This window comes from Danio rerio, chromosome 6 (assembly GCF_052040795.2).
Source record: "Danio rerio strain M-AB ecotype USA chromosome 6, GRCz13ab, whole genome shotgun sequence".
NCBI lineage: Eukaryota > Metazoa > Chordata > Actinopteri > Cypriniformes > Danionidae > Danio > Danio rerio.
The window spans coordinates 36,933,498-36,947,968 of NC_141026.1; the positions used below are offsets into that span (position 1 = coordinate 36,933,498).

General features: G+C 35.1%; 1 protein-coding gene across 4 annotated transcripts in view; it reads left to right on the forward strand.

The window, feature by feature from the left end:
- lrp8 (low density lipoprotein receptor-related protein 8, apolipoprotein e receptor) overlaps positions 1-13,709 on the forward strand; it is a 290,837-nt gene extending 277,128 nt beyond the window's left edge. Inside the window, exons 17-19 of one of the 4 annotated variants that reach the window (XM_087255654.1) lie at positions 2,253-2,327; positions 7,904-8,073; positions 12,352-13,709. In XM_087255654.1, coding sequence (XP_087111780.1) covers positions 2,253-2,327; positions 7,904-8,073; positions 12,352-12,390 — 284 coding nt within the window. In that variant the 3' untranslated portion in view covers positions 12,391-13,709. 4 annotated transcript variants of the gene reach the window in all.
- The last annotated feature ends 762 nt before the right edge of the window (positions 13,710-14,471 follow it).

Consider the following 14,471-nt stretch of genomic DNA (forward strand, 5'->3'; position numbering starts at 1 on the left):
CATGTCACTAGTATCATCTAAATAACATGTTCACTGTAGCTTTAAGAGGATTCTCTTACCAGCAATATGTTTTCTCCATTAGCTTTCCTTTTGTATGCAATGGTTACTGTGTACACTGCATTTCCTTTGTTTCGTAGTGGTTTTACAAGCCCTTTTTTTATTTTACCCCTCAGGCTGTGTGCCTGAATCTGTATGCCAGTGCTGTACTATCTAGTCCTCTTAATCTCTCAGCTCAGACTCCATTATCAGACACTAATTATGCTGTAGCTAATGGAGGGCCACATGCTAATTGTGAGATTGAGGTGGGATTTATTTGGTGGAAACAACTGCTCAGCAGAAACCTTAAGATGAGAAGCAGCAGCGCAAGGCAAAGTGGTGAATGAACAGCAATGAATGAATAGCCTTGGGCAAGATAGCCAAGTAAATGGGCAGTTTGCTATACAAACTGGAGACGATTCAGCTTGATAAAAATAGCAGAGCTAGCAAAATACTGTACCTGTTACACACCCTTAAGTTCATGCTTTTTAATACAGGGTTAAAGTTTGCAGGAATAGTGCATTTAGGCAAATAGATGTGGTCAAGACAATGGTTTACACTAGTTTAAAGGTGTCATAGAATGACACTCACATCTCATTGATACAAAATGTTAAATTGTTTATAGCTATGTAAACAGGTAGCACCGTGGCTCAGTGGTTAGCACTGTCGCCTAACATCAGAACGGTCGCTGGTTTGAGTCCCGGCTGGACCAGCTGGCATTTTTGTGTGAAGTTTGCAGAGAGTTTGTGTGAAATGCTTAATTCTTCATTACCTGTGACTCGTTCTGACTACATATGCTTGGTTGTATACTATAGCAATAAAGTGTTTTTAAAGTCTTTTAAAACACTGTTTTAATACATTGAGCCACTAAACATTGTTCTGATGACTTTTTTTACAGGAGGAAAACGTGAATTACTTCAAAATACTTCAAATATATTTTGTTAATGCAAGGCTATTTATGAAATTCAGGCATAACACTGTATGACAACATTTTACATGACTGTTATAGCCTACAGCTAATCAATCTGTCAGATTCTGGAGTGCATTCAAGTTCTAAACATAATTATGAATGATAAATGATCTTAAATCAAACAAATACATTTGTAGATATGTTATATAAGTACATAATTTCACTCACCTGGCAAATGGAGGCTATTTGAATGGCTTGTAAGCACAGTTAAGTGCACACAGGATGCCATATTATATGATAATTGTAAGAAATATTTCCAAATGACAATTGTCTGTGTAAAGCCACATAAAACAAAACAAAAATACGATGTATCTGGGAGTTCTGCAGCTAATCAGATGGAATCAGCTGAGGTGGTGCAATGGCGACCTGCAAGATCTAGCTGTCACTCAAGTGGCCACGCCCTTAATCATTCTTAATATAACTTAATATAAACTAAACTAATTAGTAGGGCCAGATGGAATCTGCAGAAATGTGTTTGCTATTTCTGCAGATAATTGTGTTAAAATCTGTGGATTTATGCAGAATTATTTTGGGAGTATCATAACTAAAACCTTAATATATTAAATAAAAAGTAATACCTTTTTAACTGTTATTTAATGTTTAAAATGCAAATCCAATTAGATCCACTTTATTTGGTAAACAAAGCAAGTCTCTCATATAATATATCTACCTAATACAGAAAATATTACTTTACAAACTATATTGTAAAAAAATAATATGAATATTTTCATATTTGTCAATAATATTACTGAAATTAATTTAAAAACTGAATAAATATACATTTACACACATTAGTATAAGTAAATAAACAGAATCAATGTTGGGCTAAAAATCTGCGGAAATCTGCATGGTATAAAGAAAATTTTGACGGTTTTAAAACCTTGACTTTACCAAACTTCGGTATACCTTGAACATGGTTATTGTCCCATGCCTACCACCAACACTGCATGTTTTGGATGTCTGCTTTATCTGTCACACCTACTGTTTAACAGGTCTTTCAGTCTCTGCTAATGAGCTAATGATCTGAGTCAAGTGTTTTTTGTCAAGGGGAGATGGGAAATGTGCAGAGCTGGTGGTCCTCTAGGAATGTGGTTGAGAAACACTTCTCTAAAGGAATACAATTATCATGGACAATGCAATGATGTTTGCTATGACAAGATCTGTTATGTGTGATTGCATGTAAAGTAAAAACTGATTTTTCTCTTTTTTTCCCCACTTCTTTTTTCTTAATCTCTCTCTATTACAGCTGGAAGTGGAAATGACCACTTCCTCCTTGGTAGCAATATAACAGTTGCAGTTCTGGGTATAGTCATTCCAATAGGTGAGTAATAAAGTTAACTAAGCATTTTATCCTGCATTTTGAATTCAGCCTTGTTCACCCAGTAGATGAACAGCTTTTGCCCTTCAGCTTTATGTGCACTACCTGCTTTGGAGACACTTATGGTGGTCTTAACTAGCCATTTATAAACTTGCTGCTGCTCCATTTAGCTTTATATTCCATGTTTAATACAACATAAGCCCCATCGACAGCATGCTAATTACTCTGCAACGTAATTTTAACTTAATTTTGAGTTTGATGCAATAAAGGAAAGTGGGTACAGTGAAGCACTTAAAGTGGAATTTTTTTGCAAGCTGTTTTGCACCTGTGTAATACCTCTTTTCTTCACTTTGAAGTTTGAAAGCACATGATGCATAAAACTAAATTATTAATAAATCTTTATTCTACGAGATGTCTTCAGTATTTCGCAGATTAGTCAATAACGTTTATATACAGTTTTATCTTATTTTTCATTCATCATAAAAAAGTAAAAGTAAAGATTCATTCAAAGTAAAAATTGCCTGGAAACACCACTGTATGACAGGTGAATTAATATTGATGTAGCAGGGAAAGTGAAAACACTGGTTTAGAATGTTTTTTTTACATGTTTACTTTTTTAATACAAGAAAAATATTGTTGTTTCCTAATAAATATGTAAATTATTTTAGTGATTTATTTTTTTATGTAGCACATTGTTCACCTTGCCTAAAAGGAATACACCTAGATTTATATCTAGACATATATCTTAGACCCCCTGAATTATTAGCCCCCCTGTTTATTTCACCAGTTTCTGTTTAACGGAGAGTAGATTTTTTCAACACATTTCTAAACAAAATAGTTTTAATAGCTCATCTCTAATAACTGATATATTTTATCTTTGCCATAATGACAGTAAATAAAATTTACTTGATATTTTTCAAGACATATTTTTAAAGTTACATTTAAAAGCTTAATTAGGTTACTAGGCAGGATAGGGTAATTAGGCAAGTTATTGTATATTGATGGTATATTAAAATATATAGCTTAAAGGGTTAATAATATTTATCTTAAAATGTTTTTTTAAATATTAAAAACTGCTTTCATAATATTACTATAGAATGTGTTATACTCTATTGTACATGTATTTAGTGTATCATACTGTGTATGTATTTTAGTATTTACAATTATTCGTTAATTCATGCTACAGGTACAGTAAACATACAATGCTACAGTAAACTATGGCGTGTTGGAGTATAATATTCCCTAAAGTTGTAAAACCTAGAGTATTGGGTAATTTGTTTATTTTCTGTAGTTGTTTAATTACAACTATAGAATTACCACATGTGGTTTTTAAGCATTAGGTATGTTATATGTTTATATGAATGATGTGAGTGTGTGTATGTGTGTAGATATTATACATACAGTGCTGAGCGTAACTGAGTACACCCCAATTCAAAAATGAATACGTTTATCCATTTCTCAGTGATTATAGGCAATGTATTTTGGTGCATTTAAACAAAACAGGTTTATTAAACAGATATATATTTATTAAAATAATATTTTAGTCACCAAACATATTCAGAAATAAAAAAATAATACAATTAAATGAAATAAATAAATTAAATTTGCTAAATATTGCAAAAAAAAAATTTAAACCTAAAAAATTTCAACAATTTTTTTTCAAATTTGTTTGCTTCTCTTGATTTTTCCTCTTTTTAAAATTTGTATTTAATATTTTTCTATAACATATAAATTTGGGTGTACTAATTTTTGGACCGTTATCCTAGGTTATTTTGTAAGATATGCTTCAGATTTGGCTTCAGTACTGACTAATCTAATGTATATGCACAAATATAATATTGTATAGCTTCCTATTAAAAATATGAATTTAGAAAATAGATTTGTGAGGGGTGTACTTATATATGCTGAGCACTGTGATTATAATATACCTGCCTATATGTAGCACCATGGACCTGTGATGTTAGACAATAATTCTCTTGAATATTTTCACATATTATAGCGAAATGAAATGAATGCTCACTTGAGCTTGAAAATGCTGCTTCAGTACCGTATTTTAAACTCTCCTGACAGAGAGTTTTACTGTTTACTTTTATAAGAACTTGACTGTGCATATTTTTCCATCCACAAATTCTGTCGATAGAGCTTGCATTGAATTAAATCTGAAGAGTTTTATTTCAGAAACGTCTCTGACAGCATCCCACAACATGTCTTTCAAGCATATTGTGCTATTTATGAAATGAGCAGTTTATAAATGGCTATTTCTGATCCCCCAAAGAGAAGTGTCGCTCATACATTTTGATTTTGTGATCATTCTCCCAGTTAGTTTCTACACATCATCCTTTTGACTGTTTGATTTAACTATACCTATATAAAGTACTGCGTATGTAAATATACATATATCTCTGTAGAATGTCTCTGTCAAAAGGACCTGATGGGCTTCATTGGTTTGTCTGGAGAGTGGCTTAGTGGGATTGTAACAACCTTGTCTAAGCTCATATTCAAATGAAAGACACTAAGTGAAATACCTTTCCTCTAAAAAGCATGTTAAAAGCTCTGTGTGTAATTACAGCCATCCCTCTCATCTTAAAAATTGTAAAAATGCCTTCTTTTATTGTGGCTTGGTAAAAAAAAACCCAATGTGATTCATCGACTGAATGCAATCCAAGTGTTTATAGGGAGACAATAGAGGCTGAGTGATGGAGGAAAACACATGATGAGGAGGTCTCTGTGGCCCCCCCCAGACAAAAGAGCAATTAAAGGAGAACTTCCAGGGGATTGGAGGAGCCACGGATGATCTTTTAAATTAGGGAATGAGTTTGCAAGCCACTGCAGTGAAGACACACATGGTTATCAATTCGGCCTGAATAGTAATGTGCTCCCTCCATTCATTTATATGAAGGAATGTTTGCACATAAACACAATCCAATTCCATTTCGGCTGTTCCCTGTAGACCTCTGCTTTCTCTCTGAGCAGCATGTGAGCAGCCCCTTCACATATCCCACTAAGCCACTGTGCGTGTGTATGTTTGTGTGTGTGTGTGAGAGAGAGAGAGAGAAAGAGAGAGAGAGAGAGAGAAAACAGAGAGAGAGAGAGAGAGTGAGTGAAAAAGGTGTCTTTGGCAGCCCAAGTTCAAATATACGTATCTGCTATTTTGGGCTGCTTAAACGTGCTTTTGAAGTTGTTCCTCTGGTTTGATCAGAGTCTTCATAAATTGTTTACGCTATCAGTCAAATAATTTTCAGTTTATTTGATGAAAAATAATACAGTAAAATGTTAACATTGTGAAATAATTAAATTACCATAAAGTATCTGAATTATGTTACAATAAATTAGGAAATTTAATTTATATCTGTAATGACAGATTTTTTGTTTATTCAAGATTTTGTCAAACCATAATAAAGCATAATGATAATTTAATAATCTCTAATTGAGACGATAATCTCTAATACTTTAATACATCACTGAATAAAATTGTTTTGGGTCAGTTTTTTTTCCTTTTTTTAAGATAATTACTCTGTTAATTGAGGCAGCACTTATTAAATGTAAAAAAATGTTTATTATTTATCACAATTTTTAAACTGCTTTCTTTTTATATGTGGTTTCAAATGAAATTATTACTTCAGTCAATATTGCTTTTATTGTTACCATTAATAATAATAATAATAATAGTAATAATAATAATTAATATTAGTGTGATTTCTGAAGTATTATGTGACTGAAGACTGGAGTAATGAAGCTAAAAAAATCATCGTTAAAATCACTGGAATAAATGATTAAATTAAAAGATAAACTACTTTTGAACAGTTATTATATAGTGCAATAAAATTTCACAATTTTATAATTCCTGATTAAATAATTGCAGCCATGGTGAGGAGAAGCTTATTTAAAAACATTTAAAACTCCTTCTGACCTCAAACTTTTGACCAGTAGTGTAAATGACCTTCTTTTTTTTAATACTGTAGGTCTTTTGTAAAAGTAGTGCAAGTTGCATATTTCAGTCTGTAAATTATCATCAAAAAATAATTTCCTTGACATTTCAAAAAACGAAGCTAAACTGATTCAATTACTGTTAATTAATTAATTTATGGAAGTTTTTCAGCAACTACAAACCAGCATTTTCCCCATTCGGATTATATTTATACTGTTTACAGTCATGTCTCAGATTTGAACTTTCTTCCTTAATTGAATTTAGTCTAACTTAGATGTTTATGTTTTTCATTTTTATAGCACTAAAAAATGCTGGGTTATTTCAATCCAGTTCTGGGTGTAACCCATTTGCTGTTTTTTTTTTTTTTTTTAGTTAAATTTAAATTCATAGGACCACATTTAACCCAATGTTTGGGTTTGTGCATATTTTAACCAAATTGGGTTTAAGTAACCCAGCATTTCTTAGAGTGTGTAAACTAAAGAGATTTTAAATTATATTTAAATGTGTTAATAATTCTGACTACAGTTGCACAAACTGCAAACCCAATAGTATGTTAAAAATATTCTGACTCTGACTTTTACAGATGAAGGAATAGTTCACTCAAAAATTAGAATTCTCCCATAATTTACTCACCATCCCATGTGCATATTAATGTCTATTTTCAAATGACACATTACAAGTTACATTAAATGATATACTGGCACTTCCCGGCTTTGTCAATGCAGTTGCAATGTTAAAGCTTTGTAAATGCAGTAAATGGTTAAAAAGTGTGTCCACCAATTGGGTTATTCTGAAGTAAAATGGGTTTTTGTATGACAAATACCCACATTTAAATTTCTCCTTTGCTTTCCCATACATACATTCATGAGAGAACTTAGTAACAGTACAGAACGTGTAACGAAAACTTGTTATTTCTAAGCTTTGGCTAGACATCATTCATTGGCGAAAACTCTATTCACTGCTATTGCAAAACTGGAGAGATACATGTTATTATTATATAATAAAATTCTTGATTGTGAGTTAAATATATGAGAACATTTTCATTTTTGCTTGAACTATTCAATTATTAACACGTTTGACCCTGGTCTGCCATGATGCACACCCATAGATATATCCAAATTATAATTTGACATACAAGCTCAGATTTGGATTTCAAAAATATAAGATATGTCATTTATGCAACATTAATCTTCGAGAAAATTGTAAAAATGGCAGCTTACTTTTTTCAAGCATTGGAATTACAATTATGTACATATATGTATAAAAATATTAGCTATAAATTCATATATGTGTTATATATGGCCAAATATTATTTATTTGAACCTAAATGTACATATTTGTAATTCCAGTGGTTGAAAATAAATACAAAATTATTTTTGCAATATTTCAACACATAAAGATATGTTGTATACGACATATATTTTATATATGGGATATCCAAATATGAACTTGTATGTCATAAATGTCATTTGCATATATTTACATTTATATTTATCAGATTTCCATGTGGGACCCCCTTTGGTTAGAGTGTGTGAGCTTGTATGTGTTAGTGCGTCATTATGCGCCGCTCTGTGTCCCCTGGCTGTGTTAACGCCCCCGCCATATGTGTTGACTGTGTGTTAAATGCATGCAGTTCCTATCCTTGCCACAGTGGTCATCGGCCTGATGTGTACCGGAGGTTACCTGGTGTGGCGCAACTGGAGGAGACGAAACACCAAGAGCATGAACTTCGACAACCCAGTTTACCGCAAGACTACAGAGGACGACGATGACGAAATCCACATCGGCCGCAGCGAGCAGATCGGACACGTCTACCCTCCAGTGAGTGGCAGTGCCAGACAGCCATACCTAGCACTGCCACTGGGGGGCAGCATCCCAGACCCGGCAGCTCACTGGTACTCTGGGGCACCTATGCTGACCAGCGCAAAATGAACAAGGGGGATCAAGGCATTTGGATAGTAATTAAAAACATGGGCGGGGTTTACGACAGAGGGCATTATGCTGCCTCTTTCCTCATGCATATTTATATTCATAATTCACCACATCTTCATTTAAGTGTATGTTTAATTGATTAGTGTACGGATTACCATGTGAGGTTAAATTAGTCGTCTGTGTTTACCATTGGCTGCATTCAAAATCGCACACTCGTACTCATACTTGCTCATCTTCAGCTGATTCGAATGTTATAACTCGATTGAATGGCCGTTAGCAGTGGTTATCAGCTGATAGACAATGGCCAATAGGGGGCTCCTGCGCCTACTGGTAGGTTCAGAAGGCTGTTATCATCCATCAACGTGGTTAATCAACTAGGTTGTTTTCAGTCATGTGGTTCTGGTGATGCACAAAATTCAGTTGGAGGGCAGGAAGTAAAAAACTGAATGGGAGAAAGTCCGTATTTTTGCAATTTATATCATATTTTAATTGAGATATAAATATAAATTAAAAATAATAAAGACGGTCGAGTTTTCTACTGAGCTAAACTGTATTTGCCTGTCATCGAGGCAGTAGATACTGTATAAGCTATTATGTTACATAAAAAAATAAAAACTATAGTGTTTGGAAGCATACTATAGATGATTAAAATTAAACTATAGATTAATTCAAATAAACTGTCGTAGTAATTATATTGTTGCTGTGGTACAACAAAACCGTAGTAATAAACAAATTACTGTAGTCAACAAGCTTCAGTTCTATACGCTATGATTATACACCATCACAATGCACCTCAGTTTACGCTAATGTTACAATATTTATTACAATTTATCAGTTTACATTTTTTCACAGCAGCAAAGGATCAAAAGAAAATCGGCACACTGCCACTTTAGCTCTCAAAAGTTTTTTAATATCACCCCGTTTCGACCTACATGGTCTTCATCAGGTCAAACAATACAAATTGGAGTTCTCAAGAAATAGTGATACAGCTCTACACATCACACCTGCAATCAATCACCCCAATCAGCCAACAAGCCAGTAAGCCAATACAGGCAAATACAAATACAGCAATATACACGTGACAATATGAGATACATAAATACCATTACAAAAAAGATTTAAAATACAAATTTTTACTTCCTCGGAGACAGAGTATTCAGTGTATAAATATTAAGGGTGTCACAATCCTCCAAATCCTCGATTCGATTACATTTTCGATTCTAAAGGCACGATTCGATTCAATTTTCGATTATGAATAATTAATTAATGACCAATTAATTATTTGTAGCCTACCGTTTAAACTACCTGACCTGCATGGTCTTTGTTTTACCCATAAACAAATCATACAGTAAATGAATAAAGGAAAGATACACACATAATTGCCACCTGTCAATCACTTTTTCTGCGGGACTCGTGAATAGGCAGTGATCTGTGTCGTTATAATGGCATCGGTAAAAAAGACGCACAACCAACAGGAACCAGCCAACAGTATCTGAGGTGTTCGCTAAAATGACTAAGTACAAGTGAGTGAAAGATTGAAGCAGTCCTCTGACTGCCTGGACCTGCTGTCTCGAGCGTATGGCTGTGTCTGTGTGGTCACGTGATGTGCATTTTCAGAGGTAGAAAGGAAGGAGGGCTGCTCAGAAATGCTACACACCACTGTGGATGTCAAATCGTTGTCGTTCTAAAATGCCATTTAAAAACAAAGACAGTGTAAACAGGGCCTGAGTGTGTACTTTTCACGAGCGGATTTGCAACGGGGGTGGGCGGAAGATCACGATGCCGGTGTTGTCTATCGGACGAACCGTACGTAATACGTACATAGCAGAGCTTGCAAAACTGTGTTTTTTTTTTGTCGACAACACGAACGTTGTCAACATAACTCACTGGAAATCCAAAATGCTTACACACCGGCGACTTCATTGAAAGAGGAGAGGGTTTAAGTTCTGTCGACGGGTCTCCTGCGTCTGCAGTTTAACAAGCACTTTAACAAGCCTATTTTTTTCTCGCTTGGCAAGCCAAGCTGACGTGACATGGGGGCGTGGCAGCATCGACGATTCTATTTTTTGATTCGATAATTGAAATTGAGCATAAATTTTGATCGGTTTCGATTAAAAATCGAAATCTTGACACCCCTAATAAATATAGCGCATCACACCTTGTCTGTTTTGTATTATATTTTCCCCCATGTGAATATCTTCCAGGCATCACGAAATAATAGATGAAAGCATCCAAAAGCTTGGACGCAAATTATTATAACGTATTTATTTTTGTAAGAGGGAAAAGTGCTCCACAATAATAACCGATATCACGATAAGAATTGGATCTTGTTGCAAGGGTTGCATTTTTGTTTAGTCGATGAATTTTACCATGAATAAACATTCACCGATGCCGCACATATAGACATTAACTTATGGTTGTTTATTCCGCCGAAACGCTTGTTAAGACATGAATTATTGCAAAATAAGCGATTACATGGCAGGGTACGTTATTTATATTCTCTTAGATTTTGTGTGTGGTGGTGTTTGCATCTGATTTTCATTAATACACATAGCTAGGCCTGTATATAATCTTTATTGGTGTCATTTGAATTATCGCGTTCAAAAAAAGTTTGTACACATGGATGTATTGAATTGCTTAATTTAACCGATTTAAACAATTAGAAACAACATAAAGCAGAAATATTTTGATGTTCTGATAGCAATTCCTTTGTAGAACAATCACTTCCTACCCTCCATCTGAGTCTCGCGTGTCATATACGTCATGTGAAAACAAGCTATAGATCACACTCGGCTGCGGCCGGAAGTTAACGAGAATTATTTATATTATTTATTACATTTCCCATTAATTGTATCTTGTTAACGTCTACCCTTACCCCAACCCTAAACCCAACTGTCACAGTAATGTAAAAACAAAATCTAGATCTGGAGTCTTCTCTATTAGTATGGCAGATTTACCACGAGAATTATTTATATTATTTATTAAATTTCCCATTAATTGTATTTTATTAACATCTACCCCTACCCCAACCCTAAACCCAACCGTCACAGTAATGTAAAAACAGATCTGGATCTGGAGTCTTCTCTATTAGTATAGCAGATTAACCATGTGGATGGATGATAACAGCCTTCTGAGCCTACCAGAAGGTGCAAAAGGCCCCTACTGACCCATGTCTATCAGCTGATAACCACTGATAACACCCATTCGATGGAATGATAGCATTCGAAGCGGGTACCATCTTCTTGTCAACCATTTAAAAATACTTTTAGTACTTTTAGGATGAATTCAGTCCATGTATTTTTAATTGACTGTGTTATTTCAGTGTTATTTGCGTCGTTAAATATCCATTCACAAATCTTTTCCTGTGGCCTCATGGGATAGTAAATCATCCATCATCACTTAGTATGTCATACAGGAACTTGATACTCAAATTTGGACAAGCTCTCTTTTCACATACTATTTTATAATAGGGAAGTGTGCGATTGCTGATGCATTGTCGTGTTGTGTGTATGAGTGTAAAGCTTTAAAAGCTTTCCACGTTTGAAAGCTTTGAAATTGTGCTCTCTTATTATCCCACAGTTGATATTTATTAATTCAGTTTTGCTAAAAACTCAGTACAGAGTACTCGTTACTGATTACTCATTACTGAGTGCTTGTAATTAAGTACTAAATTGATTTAGGGATGAGCATCAAGCACCTTAAATGACTGGACAATCTTTTAATATATTATAGTTTATTTATTTATTTCGGTGTTCTACTGTTTGTTTAATTTATTTGAGTGATGTAAGGATTTAATTATATGTTAGTGTAAGTGCCGGCCTGGGAATGCCGGAAGCATGAAGTAGTTATCCCAGTGCTTACGAGAGCGGTTAGTGGAGGGATTATAAGAGCGTGGTTGGAACTTCCTGTGCTGCAGTCAGCATGTAAAGCACAAGCAGAGATAAAGACATCAGTCGTGCGGTACGCCCCAGTGGCGTAACAGGATTCTCTCCAATACCCCACACGTCACACTCTTCACAGTGTGTGTGTGTGTGTTGGGGGATCTGAATAGCTGATCTTTTCGTATACGTCTCCTTCTCCATGGGCCTTTTTATTTATTCCTATGCATTTTGTGTTTCTCCCTCTTTCTTTCAACACATGTAACTGTTTTTTATCTGCTCTCCGCAGCGCGTGGCGCTCAGTCCGGACGATGATGGATTCCCCTGAGGGCGACTCTCGCTCTCTCTCCTTCTCCATCCCCGAATCCATGCGTCCTTTAGTCCTCCATCTCTCCTTCCATCGAGGAGATTGCACCACACAGCAAGGTGCAGAGCCAAAAGGACACAAGAGCACACGCTCTCCACAGCCGAGAGCTACAAACTGGGTTTGTCTTCTTGTAGTGTTTTTTCAGCCCTCAGTCGGGCAATAATCACTAGTACTACTAGCATCATTCCTGCTCTGTGTCAGTAGAAGTAGACTATGCTGTTTAATGATGACTAACCCCATAGCTCATCATGTCAGTAGTCTCTAACACTCAGTGGCTCTCCTGCTGCACTCGTGCTGTAGTAGTTTTATTTCATTACAATTAGTTTTACTTCTGATTCGAGCTGACCTGTGGCCATTTTGTGTGGGCAGAATTGTGGGCTCTCCACCCAGTGCACAAATAAGTGAATATTTGAAATAGGATTGAGGTGGGATGAGGATTACTTATATTTGCAGACATTTAAAACACAAATTCTGTGGCTATTATGCATCTTGTTAACAAATGATATCACTAAGTAAGAAAGTCTTAATCCACAATTTCCTGTCCTCCTAATACCTCAGATGCCAAGACTCCAGTTCCTTCATGTCTTCCATAGTCTCACATTATTTGGCCCTTCTGAAAGGTCTGCAGCCACTATCTGGGGATGAATAGTTTCACCTCCCAGCTTTGATGGGCAATATATATTTCCATATTTATTTATTTCACCAGCACTGGGTCTTCCATTTTCTGAAGTTTCAAGGACCAACTAAAAAAAAATCTTCCTGCTGAGGCACATTTATATCCCCAAGTTTAGCTCAGGACATAGTTTTTTTTTTTTTTACTAAAATATGATCAGTTATCGCTACAATCTGTGTGGTTTGTTATCAACCACACTAATAGATACGGTTGTCAGGGTTTGATAATGGCTAAAATGCTGTTTGTTCATATCTACTGTCTAGATCGCTTTCTCTCAGACACGCAAACACACACGCACACACACACATACAAATACAAAATGTCTGTCCCTACAGTGCATTCGACATGCCACTGGTAAAACTCTTTAGCATTTAGCATGCTGACAACAAGACACCGTCTGCCATATCGGGTGGCTTAATGGTGTGATGGATTAGAGTCATAGATCAAAGCTTTGCTCTTCTGAACAGTCATCTGTTCAACACTTGGCACAGGAAATGAGGAGTGCCTGAATATAGGCTTCCTGTACATATCAGCTATCCAACTCTCTACACGTGATGAATAAGTGCTTGGCTATTTCTGTCTCCCTGTCAGTGGGACACTTAATGACCAAAAAATATGAAAAATGTACAAAAAAAAGGTAGATCAAAACACACATTTACCCACTAATGAAAAAAGCCTGCTGCATTATAGCCCTGCTGCAATATATATATATATATATATATATATATATATATATATATATATATATATATATATATATATATATATATATATATATATATACATACATATATATATATATATATATATATATATATATAGGCTAGACTGCTTTGATGGTTCAAAGAAGAAGTTTGATGGATTTAGCTGTGATTATTGACCTTTTCCACTTCAAAGCCCCCCTTAGTCCAAGAGAATATGTGAAGGTCTTTTAAGTAATTTTAAGGCTTGTTGGGCCATTGCCCTGCTTGAGAACCACTGACTTTGTGTGTTCACACTTGTAGTTGATTGGTTTAGACAAAAACTGCCCTGGCACAGAGAGCCAAACCTAAAGTAATAACAATAATAATAAAGCAGGCTTTTGATTTTTTGCAACAGACCTTTTAGGACATCCTGAACAATGATGTGTGATTTATGGTCACTCACACAAACAAAGATTAGACACCAATTTCCAATGGCGGTATTTAATTAATGGCCACCATGGTGACTTAAGTATGTTTGAGCGTTTTGTAGGGTGATATTTTTTGACATCATGTCTTTTTTGGCTCATTTTGTTGTTGGGTTTCATATTAGAGTGAAGTTGCTAGAGTTTGTTGGTGCAGCAGTCTTGGTCAGATTTTTTTGGTGCACACTAAAGTTCAGATGGCAG